General features: G+C 37.7%; 1 protein-coding gene across 2 annotated transcripts in view; it reads left to right on the top strand.

The window, feature by feature from the left end:
• Positions 1-1959, top strand: part of EDC4 (enhancer of mRNA decapping 4) — a 634971-nt gene extending 633012 nt beyond the window's left edge. For both annotated transcript variants that reach the window (XM_073576355.1, XM_073576356.1), the window contains one exon: positions 1456-1959. In XM_073576355.1, coding sequence (XP_073432456.1) covers positions 1456-1645 — 190 coding nt within the window. In that variant the 3' untranslated portion in view covers positions 1646-1959. The remainder of the gene's footprint in view (positions 1-1455) is intronic.
• The last annotated feature ends 12192 nt before the right edge of the window (positions 1960-14151 follow it).

The following is a 14151-nucleotide window of genomic DNA, read 5'->3' as shown; positions in this document are numbered from 1 at the left end:
ATTTTTTTTTATTACTGCTCTGCGTTATAAACGTCTGTGAAGCACTTGAGGGTTCAAAGTGCTCACCACACATCTAGATAAGTTCCTTAAGGGGTCTAGTTAACAAAATAGTGTCACTTGTGGGTTTTTTCACTGTTTAGGCACATCAGGGGCTCTCCAAAAGCGACATGGCGTCCAATCTCAATTCCAGCCAATTCTGCATTGAAAAAGTCAAACGGTACTCCTTCCCTTCTCAGCTCTGCCGTGCGCCCAAACAGTGGTTTGCCCCCCACATATGGGATATCAGCGTACTCAGAACAAATCGTACAGCAACTGTGGGGGTATGATTTCTCCTGTTACCCTTGTAAAAATAAAAATTTGGGGGCGAAAAGATCATTTTTGTGGAAAAAAAAATATTTTTTATTTTCACGGCTCTACGTTATAAACTTCTGTGATGCACTTGAAGATTCAAAGTGCTCGCCACACATCTAGATAAGTTCCTTAAGGGGTCTAGTTTCCAAAATGGGGTCACTTGTTACGGGTTTCCACTGTTTAGGAGTATCGGGGGCTCTACGAACGCAACATGGCATCCGATCTCAATTCCAGCCAATTCTGCGTTGGAAAAGTCAAACGGCGCTCCATCCCTTGCGAGCTCTGCCGTGCGCTGAAAAAGTGGTTTACCCCCACATATGGGGTATCAGCATATTCAGGAGAAATTGCACAACAAATTTTGTGGTTCATTTTCTCTTTTAACACTTGTGAAAATAAAAAAATTGGTTCTGAAGTAAATTTTTTGCAAAAAAAGTTAAATGTTAATTTTTTCCTTCCACATTGCTTTAGTTCCTGTGAAGCACGTAAAGGGTAAATAAACTTCTTGAATGTGGTTTTGAGCACCTTGAAGGGTGCAGTTTTTATAATGGTGTCACTTTTGGGTATTTTCTGTCATATAGACCCCTCAAAATGACTTTAAATATGATGTGTTCCCTAAAAAAAATGGTTTTGTAAATTTTGTTGTAAAAATGAGAAATCGCTGGTCAACTTTTAACCCTTATAACTTCCTAACAAAAAAGTCCAGAATTGTGGTGATGTAAAGTAGACATGTGGGAAATGTGATTTAAGAAATTTGTGTGACACATCTCTCATTTAAGGGCATAAAAATGTAAAGTTTTAAAATTGCTACATTTTCGCTATATTTCCTTTTTCTTTCATAAATAAACACAAGACATATCGAAGAAATTTTACCACTAACATGAAGTACAATATGTCACGAAAAAACAGTTTCAGAATCAGCGGGATCCGTTAAAGGGTTCCAGAGTTATTACCTCATAAAGTGACAGTGGTCAGAATTGTAAAAGTTGTCCTAGTCATTAAGCTGCAGACTGGCTCTGTCACTAAGGGGTTAACATATCCTTAATTTTTTGTAATGCAATGCTTTGTTTACAAATTGTATGAACTTTTTATATTTTTATTTTGCAGTTACTTGGAAGAAGCAGTAATGCATCTTGATCACGGTGACTCTGTGACAAGAGATCACATGGGAAGTATCATCAGTCAAGTGCGTCAGAAACTGTTTCAGTTCTTGCAAGTGGAGTCTTATGCCGCCTTACATAAGGCTGCAAGGCGACTGATGATTATGCTTCAGGGGCTAGTCGCTTCTATTAGTTAGACTTTTTCCAATTGTATATTCTTTCAACAACTGAATTGATTGTAAACAATGTTCTTTTTTTAATAAACTGTACTTGATTGTTCATTGCACGACATACAGTGGAGGGAATTTCCTTGTGATTGTAACACAAATGAAAGACCATAAATAATTTTCAATCTTAATTCTTGAATATCTTTCTTGGCTCAATTTTAAAATTTTGTTTATTTTTTTCCTTTGTTGTAAAATTGCAATACACCTGATTTAGATACCATATGTGTTTTTAGATCATGTGAAATATACTATATATCTAATAAATTTTCATATTCGCACCTGAACATTCTTCACGAGTAAAAATAATGTTGAGTAAAAATTGATCTACATATAACTTAAATATTCTATGTTAAGAGCTTGACCGTGTAAAGTATTGATTTACCATTTAAGACATTTTTTTTTTTTTTTAAGATATTTACTGGAGGCAAGATTTGTAAAGCTACCAAGAAACACGCAAATGAAATGGAAAAGGTTTAGTAGAGGAGTTCAGACCTAAAGCTTTATTGAGAAACAGAGTTTATTTACATATGGTAGAAAGTTATTAGTTTTAAAATCTGTTAAATTCATCAGAATGAAGAAATTGCAATAATCTCTGCAGTGTGAAAGTGACCAACATATATTTTTACATCAAATAGCTATGTGAGTATTACCGTACACAAAAAGTTAGCAACTGAGACCTTAGAACAGTTAACGTACCATGGCTCCTAAATTGTCCCAAATAGTTTGATAATTAAGATTCGACTGCTTACTTATGGTGTAGCGTGAACTGCCAAGGCAAGTATTTTGCATCCGCTCACCTGTGAACCGTTAGCATTCCCAGACTTTCTTCCATTAGGCCAGTGTCTAAGGGGTACTTCACACTAAGCGAAATCGCTGATGCGTCACACATTTTGTGACGCAACAGCGATCTCGCTGTGTGTCGCGCGCATCAGCGACCGCCCCCCCAGCTGGGTATCGCTGATCGTGCAGGAATGTCCTGGGCCATATTATGATTGTTGGTCTCCCGCTGGCCAGCACGCATCGCTGCGTGGATACCAGCTCCCAGCGCGAGCACGCTGGTATCCAGGGTACACAGCGGGTAACTAAGCCACGCGCGCGCTTAGTTACCCGCTATTTACTTTGGATACCAGCGTCCTCACTGGTCCTGATCGCTGGTGAGTCTGCCTGTTTGGCAGCTCATCAGCGATCATGTTGCGACGCACCAGCGATCCTGACAAGGTCGTATCGTTGTCGGGATCGCTGGTGCGTCGTTTAGTGTAATGGGGCCCTTACTCCTTATCCCAGCAACGACATGTATTTTAATTTGAATAAAATTGATGTAATTAAAGTTTGGGCTTGGACCAGCTATTTTTTCAGCTTTTTCTAAAAATGTTAAAGATGTTATACTTTTTTTTGGCTTTATTAATTTTTTTTATGTATCAATTTTTTTATTTCCTTAAGCCAAACCTGAAGCCTTATTTAACCCACTTAGGCTAGTTTCACACTAGCATTCGTGGGCGCAGGGCCGCCGCTAAGCCGCGCCGCCTCCGGTCAGTTCCTCCTCTGATCGCATGAGGCTGCATGCGATCAGTGTATCCTATATTTAGCGTTGGATATGCTGATCGTGCGCTGACCATGCGCTGGTCTGGTTTAGCTGGCGCTGCGCCCAGCGCACAAAAACGCCCTGTATTGCATTTTTGTGCTCTGGGTGCAGCGCCAGCAAAATCAGACCAGCGCACGATCAGCATATCCAACGCTAAATATAGGATACACTGATCGCATGCAGCCTCGTGCGATCAGAGGAGGAACTGACCAGTGGGGGCGGGGCTTAGCGGCAGCCCTGCGCTGCACCCACGAATGCTAGTGTGAAACTAGCCTTACTAGTCTTTATTCTAACTCTTGCCCTAAGCCAAGACCTAATCCTAGTTAAAGTTTGTTGGGTTAGAAAAGTGTAAAATATAAAAGCAGCTTTTAGTAATGAATGTAGACATTGTTGAGTTCTGCATGTCTCTTGATTTGAAACCGTTTTCATTCATTACATGCTATTCAATCATTTCCTTCACTGCTTTGTTTATGCAAAGAGCAGCAGTGAAGATAAGCTTGCCATCAACTAATGATCTCTACATGAGCAGCAACCAAAATCACAAAGCTCACCTCATTGTACTGAACTTTGTAGTTTTGGACATATTGTGCAATAACCGATGACACACTTATCTTGTGCTCCGAAGCAACTCCATCTCTCTGCCCTTCCAAGAGCCGGAACTTTATTTTTCTATCTACATAGAAGTATGAGGGCTTGTTTTTTGTAGGACAAGGTTTAATTTTGAATAGTACCTACACAAAAAAAACCTTAAATGTGGAATCACAGTGTTCGCCTCCAAAAAAAACTTTTATTATTGTTTGGATAAAATCTTAGTTTTATAATTTAAAAAGTTTTTAGATACATTTTTTTATTTTTTTAATTCTTTAAAAAATATATAATTTCTAAAAAAAAATTGCTTTACAATTTTTTAAAAAAATCTTTAAAAACATTTTAAAATTTCTCAAAGATTTAAAACAGAATCTTTTAATAAAATAAATCCTCTACTAAAAATTTCTTTTCAAGGCGACCTGATGTGCTTGCCTTATATTGGAGCCTTTTATCTAATGAATCCTGGGCCTGCCAATGAACTAGAAGGCATGCAATTCTATTTCATGGTTTAGTGAAGATCCACCTGGATTCAATACTTGACATTTACTTCAGGTAGTTCTCCCTCTGGGGTTTTTTTGGACAGCTTGTATGCCACAAAAAAAAGGTTCCCTTACAGGACCGATTAGGATTATCCCTAAAGTGATAGGGGATGTCCCTCAAAACCTTTGTTAATATTATCAAAGTGTTCTTTGATTTGATCCGTTAATAGTCTTAGTGCAGCCTACATATATTTTGCCACATGGAAAGCCCAAACCATTGGTAACCTGTATCCCCACTACCAAATCAATAGTAGGCAACAACAAAAGCAAAAATAACCAAATAAGTACACTTAATAAACCTTATTCAGACATAGGTTTTATCCCATGTGGGTAGTTGCTCTTGTATATGTATCATGTTCAAAAAAATATTATGTTCAATTTGTTTTTATTAATCAATTTTGAAAATACAAAAAAAAATACAACCAAATATATTATGATCAAATAAGTCACGCAGGACTTAACAAAACTTGTAATAACAATATTCATGCGGAAATATAAACATGCCGCTCAACATTGCAGCTGCATAAAAGAAACTACCTAAATTTTAATATCAGCAAATGAAAAATTATTCTGAAAATTCCAACACTGAGGAAAAGAAGGAAAGAGAAAAAATAAATAAGTAAATTAATTTTTTTAAGGAGAATTTGAAGGGAGAAGAAGGGGGGAGGTAACCAGAGAGAAGGGGTGTGGAAAAAGGGAGGGAAGGAAAGATGAGGCAAATTAGGTAACAATCTTGAGGTAAGCACACAGCAACAACCCAGAAACACTTCACAAGAGAGCAACCCATCTATTGGAATAGTTTATAAAAATCCACTGAGTCCTGAAAACAGGAACCAGTAGCTCCACAATCTCCTAAAACTATCACCCTGTCCAGAGCTTTCGGCTGTGAGTTCTTCCATCCTATAAAATAAACATCTCGGCAAACCGTTCCGACATTAGGGGATTATGGATTGTTTTCCATTGTCTTGGAATCACTGACCGCGCTGCAGTTAAAACTGGAGACTTTCTTACTTTTGAGAAGCAATTGAAGAGGGAAGAAAAGAAAGAAGCGCAATCTTAGGGCTGAACTCCAAACTCCTACCTGTAACCAAAGAGTAAACTTTTTCCCAGAATGGTTTGATTCTACTGCAATCCCACCATATGTTTATCATATTACCTATATCTCTTCCACATCGCCAGCATGTCAGGAACAGATGGAAAAATAGCATGAAATTTTGAGGGATAATGATACTACCTTGTAATAATTTTATAATGTTTTTTGCTGGGCAGGCCAAGTGATAGCTTGTGTAAAGAGAAATCCTTTTTCTCACTTCAACTAAGATAAAGATTCCCCTAGTTCCTGTTCCCATGCCAGCTGATAGCCCATTTTCTCCGGCATCCCTCTCTGATTAGGCAGATGTATATAACTGAAATCACATGCTTAGGCAGAAATTCCTGTAAAAATAATTTTTTGAAAGGAGAAGGTGTGAAGTGGCATAAGCGGCTTAGACTTTGGACGGGTACTGAGCCTGCAGAGAATTGAATGTGGGAAACTTACCATTAATAAGAACACAAAGTATATGGATGTCCTCCATGGCCCTCCAACCGAGAAAAGTCTCTCAAATAAGCTGAGCAAAATGACGGAGTAAAAAAAAAGTGATGTAAGTGGACTGATACTCCCAGAGGAAAATTTGCCCTTACAGAAAGTGCCATATTTTGAGTGTTTCTACTGTCAAATTATTTAAGCAACCCAGCCTAGAAGCCTCTGTCCACAGGATCCACAGCAAGTGCTTTAAAGGTACCTCTGCTTCTTGCTCAATCATAACCGAAGCTAGTTGGTCTCTAAAGAATTTGTAAAATGCCATGGTAAATCCATCTGGTCCAGAACACTTACCTGAGGGTGTGGAGTTAATTACTGTATTAACCTCAATTTCTGAGCTTACTCCCTCTAGTGCATCCGAGACATGACGGTCCAGGGCAGGTAAAGCTGTTTCTTTTATATATTTCTGGATTCGCTCAGACAGATCCAATGGGGAAAGGTCTTCAAGCTGCCCTTTAATATTTATATAACCTAAGTGTATCCAAAATCTCTTTAGGATTATGAAAGTCTTTCCCATTGTGTCTCTTTATGCACGGTATATTTGTAGCTGCAAGGAGTCTTGCTAATGGGCAGGCACATTTATCAGATGTTTCATACATGTAGCGTTTACATTTTTATCTTTGTCTATGATATTTCTGATCTAATTACAGTCTGAGAGAGGTTCTTTTCTTGGATAGCTTGCTTAGAGTAGAAGATGAAAGAATTTGTTTATATAGGGTCTCCAGTGAATGAATCTGCTTTATGAGATTATATCAATATATCTCTCCTTTTTAAGTCTGGAACCTTGTTTGATTATAATGCCTCTCACTACACATTTTAGAGTCTCCCACTGTAACGGGATGGGGGAGTATGATCTGAGGTACAGTATGTACCTGAAGAAAGGAGTCTATAGCTTCAGACAGCTCTGCAGTGCAAAGGCTATCCTTGAGAAGGTTGTCAAGCTTCAATCCCTTTAATCAGGGATTGAAGCTTGAAGAGGACAATTTGCATATTCCAGTTGCCTTCTGGGAAAAGCGAAGTCTCCTTCAGCAAGATCGTTGGGTACAGTTGAGACCAGCTGCCTGGAAAGCATCGCCAAACTAGGGATTGAAGCTTGAAGAGGACAATTTCCATATTCCAGGTGCCTTCTGGGAAAAGCAGAGAGTCGCAAGAAGATCTTTGGGTACAGCCTTACGGTGCCCAAATTTTTGCCTCTAGTACATTATTGCAAGAAAGCTTGGCTGATTGAGTAGATTACACAGAAGGAAAGCACACAGCAGATTACACAAGAAAGTTACAGTAGATTACACAATAAGGAAGACATACAGCAAGTCAGCAGGATCTAGGAGCAACATGGCAAATGTGACAACGTACATGGTGAGCTGCAACATGTGCTGCAATGTTCACAGGTGGACCAGAAGAAGAATCCATCTTCACCTGCCGGAAGTGTAGACTACTGGCTCTTTTAGAAGAAAAGGTGCTGGGTCTGGAAGAAAGAATTGCAACTTTGAAGACTTAGAACAGAAGCATCTCTACTGGACACAGAAGGTGTCAGAGAACCTCCAAAAGCAGACGAGTGAAAGCATTTGACCAAAATAAGCAAGAAGACCATGGAGACATTGGGAGCTGAGAAATGGATTTCTCCACCGGGTCATCCTGCTACCTCATGTTTAGACTTAAATGAACTCTAATTTCATGCTGAGAAAAATGATAATTTTGTCGTCCTTCTACGAGCTTTCCTCCCAGAGTTATAACGGCTATGGGTTTTTAGTAAGTTTTAGTAACTCTGAAAAAGAGTACATCCCATAGCTCCGCACCCCTCAGTGATGTCACGACCAGAGGGTATAAGATATTGAACCTCATTTTAGGAGGAGAGCTTTTGCCCAGGAAGTGAGCTACCAGAGGCTGTTTAACCTGCCCTGATGTATTGGGATATCTCCCTCACTCCCACCACATGGCTTACCATTAAAAACATATGTGACATGCACAAGTGTGAACAAGTCAGTAAGACAGTGCTCACACCACCCAATGGCTGAAACACAACAAAAGAACTCAAAATGACAAATTTACAAAAATACTCTGCAGTAAAAAACATGACAGTAATCAGCAAGTGCTGTATAACAAATACAGGGTATTTAGTCGATAAGTTTTTTGCAAAAAATGTGTATACCAAGCCGCTTCACCACGTCACGGTAACCCTTCACGAAGCAGTCCCTATCTAATGTATTTAAAACCTGAACTTGTGAACAGTGTCTAAATGAACAGGATACAGACAGGCGCCTCCTAGTATATGGGCTTGTGGTATAAGACAGCTCATTTATGTGCATGTCACACAGGAGAGAGGGGTGGGGTCTCCCAAACCATGCTTAGCAAGGAAAAACGGATTAAAAACGTGACATGCACAAGTGTGAACAAGTCAGTAAGACAATGCTCACACCACCCAATGGCTGAAACACAACAAAAGAACACAAAATGACAAATTTGCAAAAATACTCTGCAGTACCATTGTCTGAGATAACTGTGTTTTTCATCTTTAATCCCTTTTATTTGTAATTGTCTGCACATACAATAAATGTCTCATTTTGTAACATCTTTTTATACTTTTGTAAACACTGCCTATTCTTTTTGGAGTAAAATATAAAACTTTACTAAGTTTGTTCATTTTGCTCTAATCGTATCCCCACAACCTCCGACTAAGTCAACACTACAGATTGGGTTGGCTCCTGACCCGATATTAATTCAAAGCAGAGGCTGGTGGCAGCAAAGTGCGTTCTGGGGTATTGGGGAGACTCTGGTAGTGACGGACAGAGTTTGATAAGTGTATATCCCACCTGGAACCGGGAATAGTCATATTGCCCTCACTACAGCGTGTCAAATAGCCAGTACACAGCAAGGCAGCCTTTCAGGTGACTACTTATCCTAGGTGCAGTTCCCTGACTGACCTGAGGGTAAGGGGGCACCAGAGAGCTGCAAGTTCCGAACTGGAAAGTGGGATATACATAAATCTGAAGAAGAACTGGGGGCAACCAAACACCCCCAGTTTATGACAATCAGACAAAATATTTATAGCCTCATCACAATAATCATCTCGGTTTTGTATTATGCCCCCTTTATCTGCTGATCTGATTACAATATTACTGTTCTGTGACAAAAATTTCAAAGCCGTTTTTTCACCCATGTTAACATTCACTTTATTAGTGCCCCTTTTTTTTTTTTTTTTTTTCCAAAATCATTTTTATTAGATTTTCAAGTGATTCATACAGATGAACATTTCTGTAAACATATATTATCTCACAAATAAAGGCAGTTTGTGATCGAATCCCCATAATAACATAACCTCCAAAATAATAGAGAAATTAAAATCATGTTTACGCGCAACTCAGGTCCCCCTCCTCATCTCAGGCATGTGTTCATTCACCTTGTTTCAGACCTTCAGATTCCCCAACGTACCCCTTATGCTTTCGAGTAAATACCAGTTCGAGTATATAAATGGGTTCATTACCTCTCTTCTTTCATCTTTTGTCATTTTATTCTCAATAAACCTCCTCCATTTCCCCATGAATTTAGCTGTTTCCCTGTCTTTGTTTCTTATCGCCTCTCTTTTATCAATGTCCAATGCTTTTTTAAGGCCCAGTATCATGTCTTTCCCGTCTGGAAGCGTTTGCGTTAGCCAGTTCCTCAGGATTAATCGTTTGGCCAGTAATGCTATGACATGAAATAATTTAGGAATGCTCTCTTCCCTCCCCCTATTTCCCGTATGGTGCAGTATCCAACATATGGGCTCAAGTTTCACCTTAACCCCACAGATTTCCTCGGTGAGCCTCTGTACCATCGCCCAAAAATTCTGTGTATATTGACAGTGCCACATCCTATGGATCATGTCAGTTCTTTCTTTCTGACATTTAGGGCATTTCTCTTTTCTGTTTGGGCAATTTGCTGAAGGAGGAATGTTAAAACCAAGCACTAGGCCGTGCATAATTCGAAATTGGCTGTCTCCATTTTTCAGAGATGATGTGTTTCCTTACTCTTCCCCAGCCCTCCAAAATACATTCCATCCCGTCCTCTGAGTGTAGCTCTCGAGTCCAACCGCGAAACATTTTGTCTGACCCTGATGGTAACAGGATTTCCCTTACATAACTATATATTTTTTAAATATTCACATCCTGTATGTCCCAATTGGTCATCGTGTCAAATTCGTTAGTCCCTATTTCTTTGGTCACCTCCCGAAGTTTTCCCATAATGTGAAATCTCACTTGGTTATATTGGAGGATTTGAGACTCTTTGAGACTGAATTTCTCTAAAACCTCTGCCCCCTTCAACCACCTGCCTTCCGCATCATGTAACAGATCACCCACTTTTTTCACCCCCTTCCTCTTCCACTCTTCAAACAAAGCATTCTCACTTCCTAACTTGAAATCTATGTGTGCCCATATGTTCAGGTGTTTGGAAATTGACCAAGACAATTTGAATTTCTTCCTCACCGCCTTCCATGTCATGAGAGTGTCTCTAAAAATCATTGAGTGTTTAACTTCACTCGGCACCCCACTCAAGGAAGCGTGCAGTAGCGAAACTTTATCCCACGGTTTGCACAGTTGGGATTCCATAGCGTTGTCTGAATACCTCGATGTGCCCTTTATCCAATCAATTATATGACGTGTCAGACAAGCCAAATTATAACCACATACATTGGGTAGACCTACCCCCCCTCTATCTTTATGACCCATCATTACTCTGGCGCATAGTCTCGGCTTTTTGCCCCCCCAAATGAACTTTGAGAAGGCCCTATTAATTCTGTTACAATCTACATGTTTAATCAGAAGGGGTATGGTTTGCATGGGATATAACAGCCCCTTTTTTTTATTTGTAGGATTTGAAAGTTCCTTTAACTGTTTCAATACCATATTATTAAAAACACTTATATGATGACCTTTCCTCTATAGTGGATAGAAATTTGAGTGCACAGGCACATCAAGATGAAAAAGATTGTCAATGTATGTGCAGCTTTGTTCGTTATCCATTGGAACAATATTATATTCAGGAACCCCGGTTTCATTAAGTCTAGATATTGTTTTACTTTTATCACAAAGAAAATGCCTTTTTAGGGTCAATTTTCTTATAAATGTCTGAAGATTGGTGGGACGAAAGTACAACCTTTTAGAAAGAATTGATTGCTCATCCACTGTCAAAATGTGAGATGACAAATTAAAAATATTATTCGGACCCTTTATATCAGACTTTGTTCTGGTGTCTGGGTTATTTTTCCTTTCTTTTTTCCTCCCCCTCTTGATCCTCTATAACATTTTTTGCCTTTTCCTAGTTTGGATGAGAAGAAATTTTTCATGTGCGTTTTCCTGGGGGAGAGAGCATACAGTAAAAAAGGAACTAACTTTATCACTTTTATTGCTGTTGTCTATTATCGTATCAAAGGACTGGGAACCAAGTGGTGTATTAGAAGTAGCAACTTGAGTAGAGAGATCAAGAAGTGCAGTGGGAGTGTGATCAGGCAATTCAATAAGGGATGGATATATTAAATTCTCTTCATTAGATAGAATTATTTGACCTACACCTGTAGTAATACATTTCTCATAGGGATACTTTTTTCCCTCTCATCATTCAATCGTTTAATTTGTTCCCTAATACTTTCCAGGTGTTTCCTGGCTTTCAGAATAGAGATTGTTATTGTGTCAAAAAATATCGCACCATTTTCTGGTTTTGGTGAAATAATAATTGTTGTTTTCTTACCATTATGATTGCCATCCATGTTAGATGCATTACTAGTGGTAGGCAATATGGTAAAGACAGAGATAGGTTGTTTAGCAGAAACAGAGAAGGACTGATCGTTTTTTTCACTTTTTTTAATCTAGGGCATTTTTCTTAGTATCCAAATTTTCTGACATTTCAGCAATATTTTTAGAGATTGTGGTATTAATATTCAAGGTATTAAAAGATTTATCTTTTAGGTCATTTTTCTATAGTCCTCCCTGTCTCTCTGAAGCTTTTTAGATTTTTTTTAAATAGTTTTATGTTTCAGCTGCATCAAAGATGTAATAATGTTTGAATTTTTTTTTTATATTCAGGATGTGAAGAGAAAAGTGAAAGGTCTTGGGCTAGTTTTAAGATTTTTTTAGTCGCTAGTTCACTTAATTGTAAGTGATTTTTGTGTAAAAAAAAAAAAAAAATACAACATGTTTCACATGCAGTTATTTAAATTATCATTCGAGTTATTAGTAAAGTCATTATCATCCAAAAAGGGTGATGTGTGCACCAGCCGTTGGGCATATCTTTTCTTGCAAATAAATAGATAAGAAATGTGCATTCAGGTTGGAGTGAGCTTCCTTCAAATTAAAGAAGGTTTTTCTGAGTTTCTTCGTGTCTTCTTCACTAAAATTGTCCACAGGTTAATTTTTTTATCACTTGCCAAAAATCCATAAAGATCCCATAAATCCACCTGGAGGACCAATAATATCAGGGATCAACTCTTTGACAATTAACCTTTCTGCCTACATAGAAAGGATTTGCACATACATATTTGTAATCTTAATAGTTACCTACGTGATTCCACCCATTTAATTCAACTTTTACAAACAATAGAGTGGAAAACTGAGTATATTGTCATCACAATGGATGTCTCCTTACTATATTCTAATATCTCACACGATATAGGTCTCCTGTGCTTTGATAATTACCTTTCCCTTGATACGAGACACTCTAATGATCAAAAATTGTTTTTTATTGAAGGGTCTTGAATTATTTTTTTTTTTTTTTTTTTTAAATTTACGTTTGAAGGGGTTTTATACCATCAGACAAAAGGCACTGCGATGGGCTCGAAGGTAGCACCCACTTATGCTAACCTTTTAGTGGGGGTCTTTAAAATTTTTTTATAACTAATGATGATTGGTCTGGACAAATAATTTTTTATAAGAGATTTATAGACCTATTTTTTATTTGGAACAACAAAAAGCAAGTAATAACTGGGGTCCATCTTTCACTCCTACATATGATCCACATAGTATAAATTACCTGGATATCGCTATTTTTTTTAAAGGATAGTGCTATGTTAACAAAAATGTTTTTTAAAGAAGTGGATACTAACTGCTAGAAGTGGCCATTATGTTGAATGGCTCAACAATATTCCTGGCAATCAATTTTATAGGATCAGAAAAAATTGCAGTTTGGAGAGTGATTTTAGAGAACAAGCAGCTCTTTTGCAGGAGAGATTTTCCTCTCAAAATTTTCCAGATGGACTTATCAGAAGGTCATTTAGTAATTCATTAGCCACTGATCAAAATTTGCTACTAATGAAAAAGAAAACAAAATCTATCAAATAGAAATTATTCGATGAATTTCATTACACAATTTAATTCCCAACATAAGGAAATCAGGAAAGTCCTTGAAAAAACTGGCACATCCTATTGGATGATCCTATCCTGGGCAACTTCTTACCCAGGAATCCAGGTATTACATTTCGGAGAGCCCCTACCATAAAAAATATCTTGGCACCAAGCCGCCTTAAATCATCCATCAAGTCCGCGACAATGACATCTAATATAATCAAAACAGGGATCAATAAATGCTGTTCTAGAAATTGCCCATGTTGTCACTCTATTAATCATGGTTCCATCAGCTTTTCCTCTTTCTCAACTAAAGAGATATTTCCCATTAAAAAGTTTCTCAATTGTCTTACTGATTACATTATTTATTTGATAGAATGTAATTGTGGAAAGTAATATATAGGAAGAACTACACAACCTTTGCATTTAAGACTCAATTCACGTAGACACAATATTCATAAGTGTTTTCTCCTTCATAGTCTTTTGAAACATTTTTTTCATTGCACACAATAAAAATTACAATGAACTTAAAATCAGCCCTATTGAACACATTACTTTTAACACCACTAATGGATTTATGGACTGAATGACATTACTGAGGTTTTCTATTGATACATTATGTAAAGATAATTTAATTATATTAATTTGACATAAATAATAATTTAATATTCATAAAAACTCCTTTTTTCCATTTATTTTAATTTCCGTATTTAGGACAGAAACACTAACGCTATGTACTGATATCTGAATGAACTAGTTGTGCAATTATTGCTATAGTTTTTTATTATATATTAGCTGAAGAGCCCGGCGTTGCCCGGGCATAGTAACTAACTATGGTTAATTATAGCAAATTATAATGATTATCCTCCATCCCATAG

The sequence above is a fragment of the Dendrobates tinctorius genome, unplaced genomic scaffold, assembly GCF_039654945.1.
Source record: "Dendrobates tinctorius isolate UK_male_01 unplaced genomic scaffold, ASM3965494v1 ptg000048l, whole genome shotgun sequence".
Taxonomy (NCBI): domain Eukaryota; kingdom Metazoa; phylum Chordata; class Amphibia; order Anura; family Dendrobatidae; genus Dendrobates; species Dendrobates tinctorius.
Note: the sequence above shows the minus strand (reverse complement) of the source record. Positions and strands in the feature narration are given on the sequence as shown.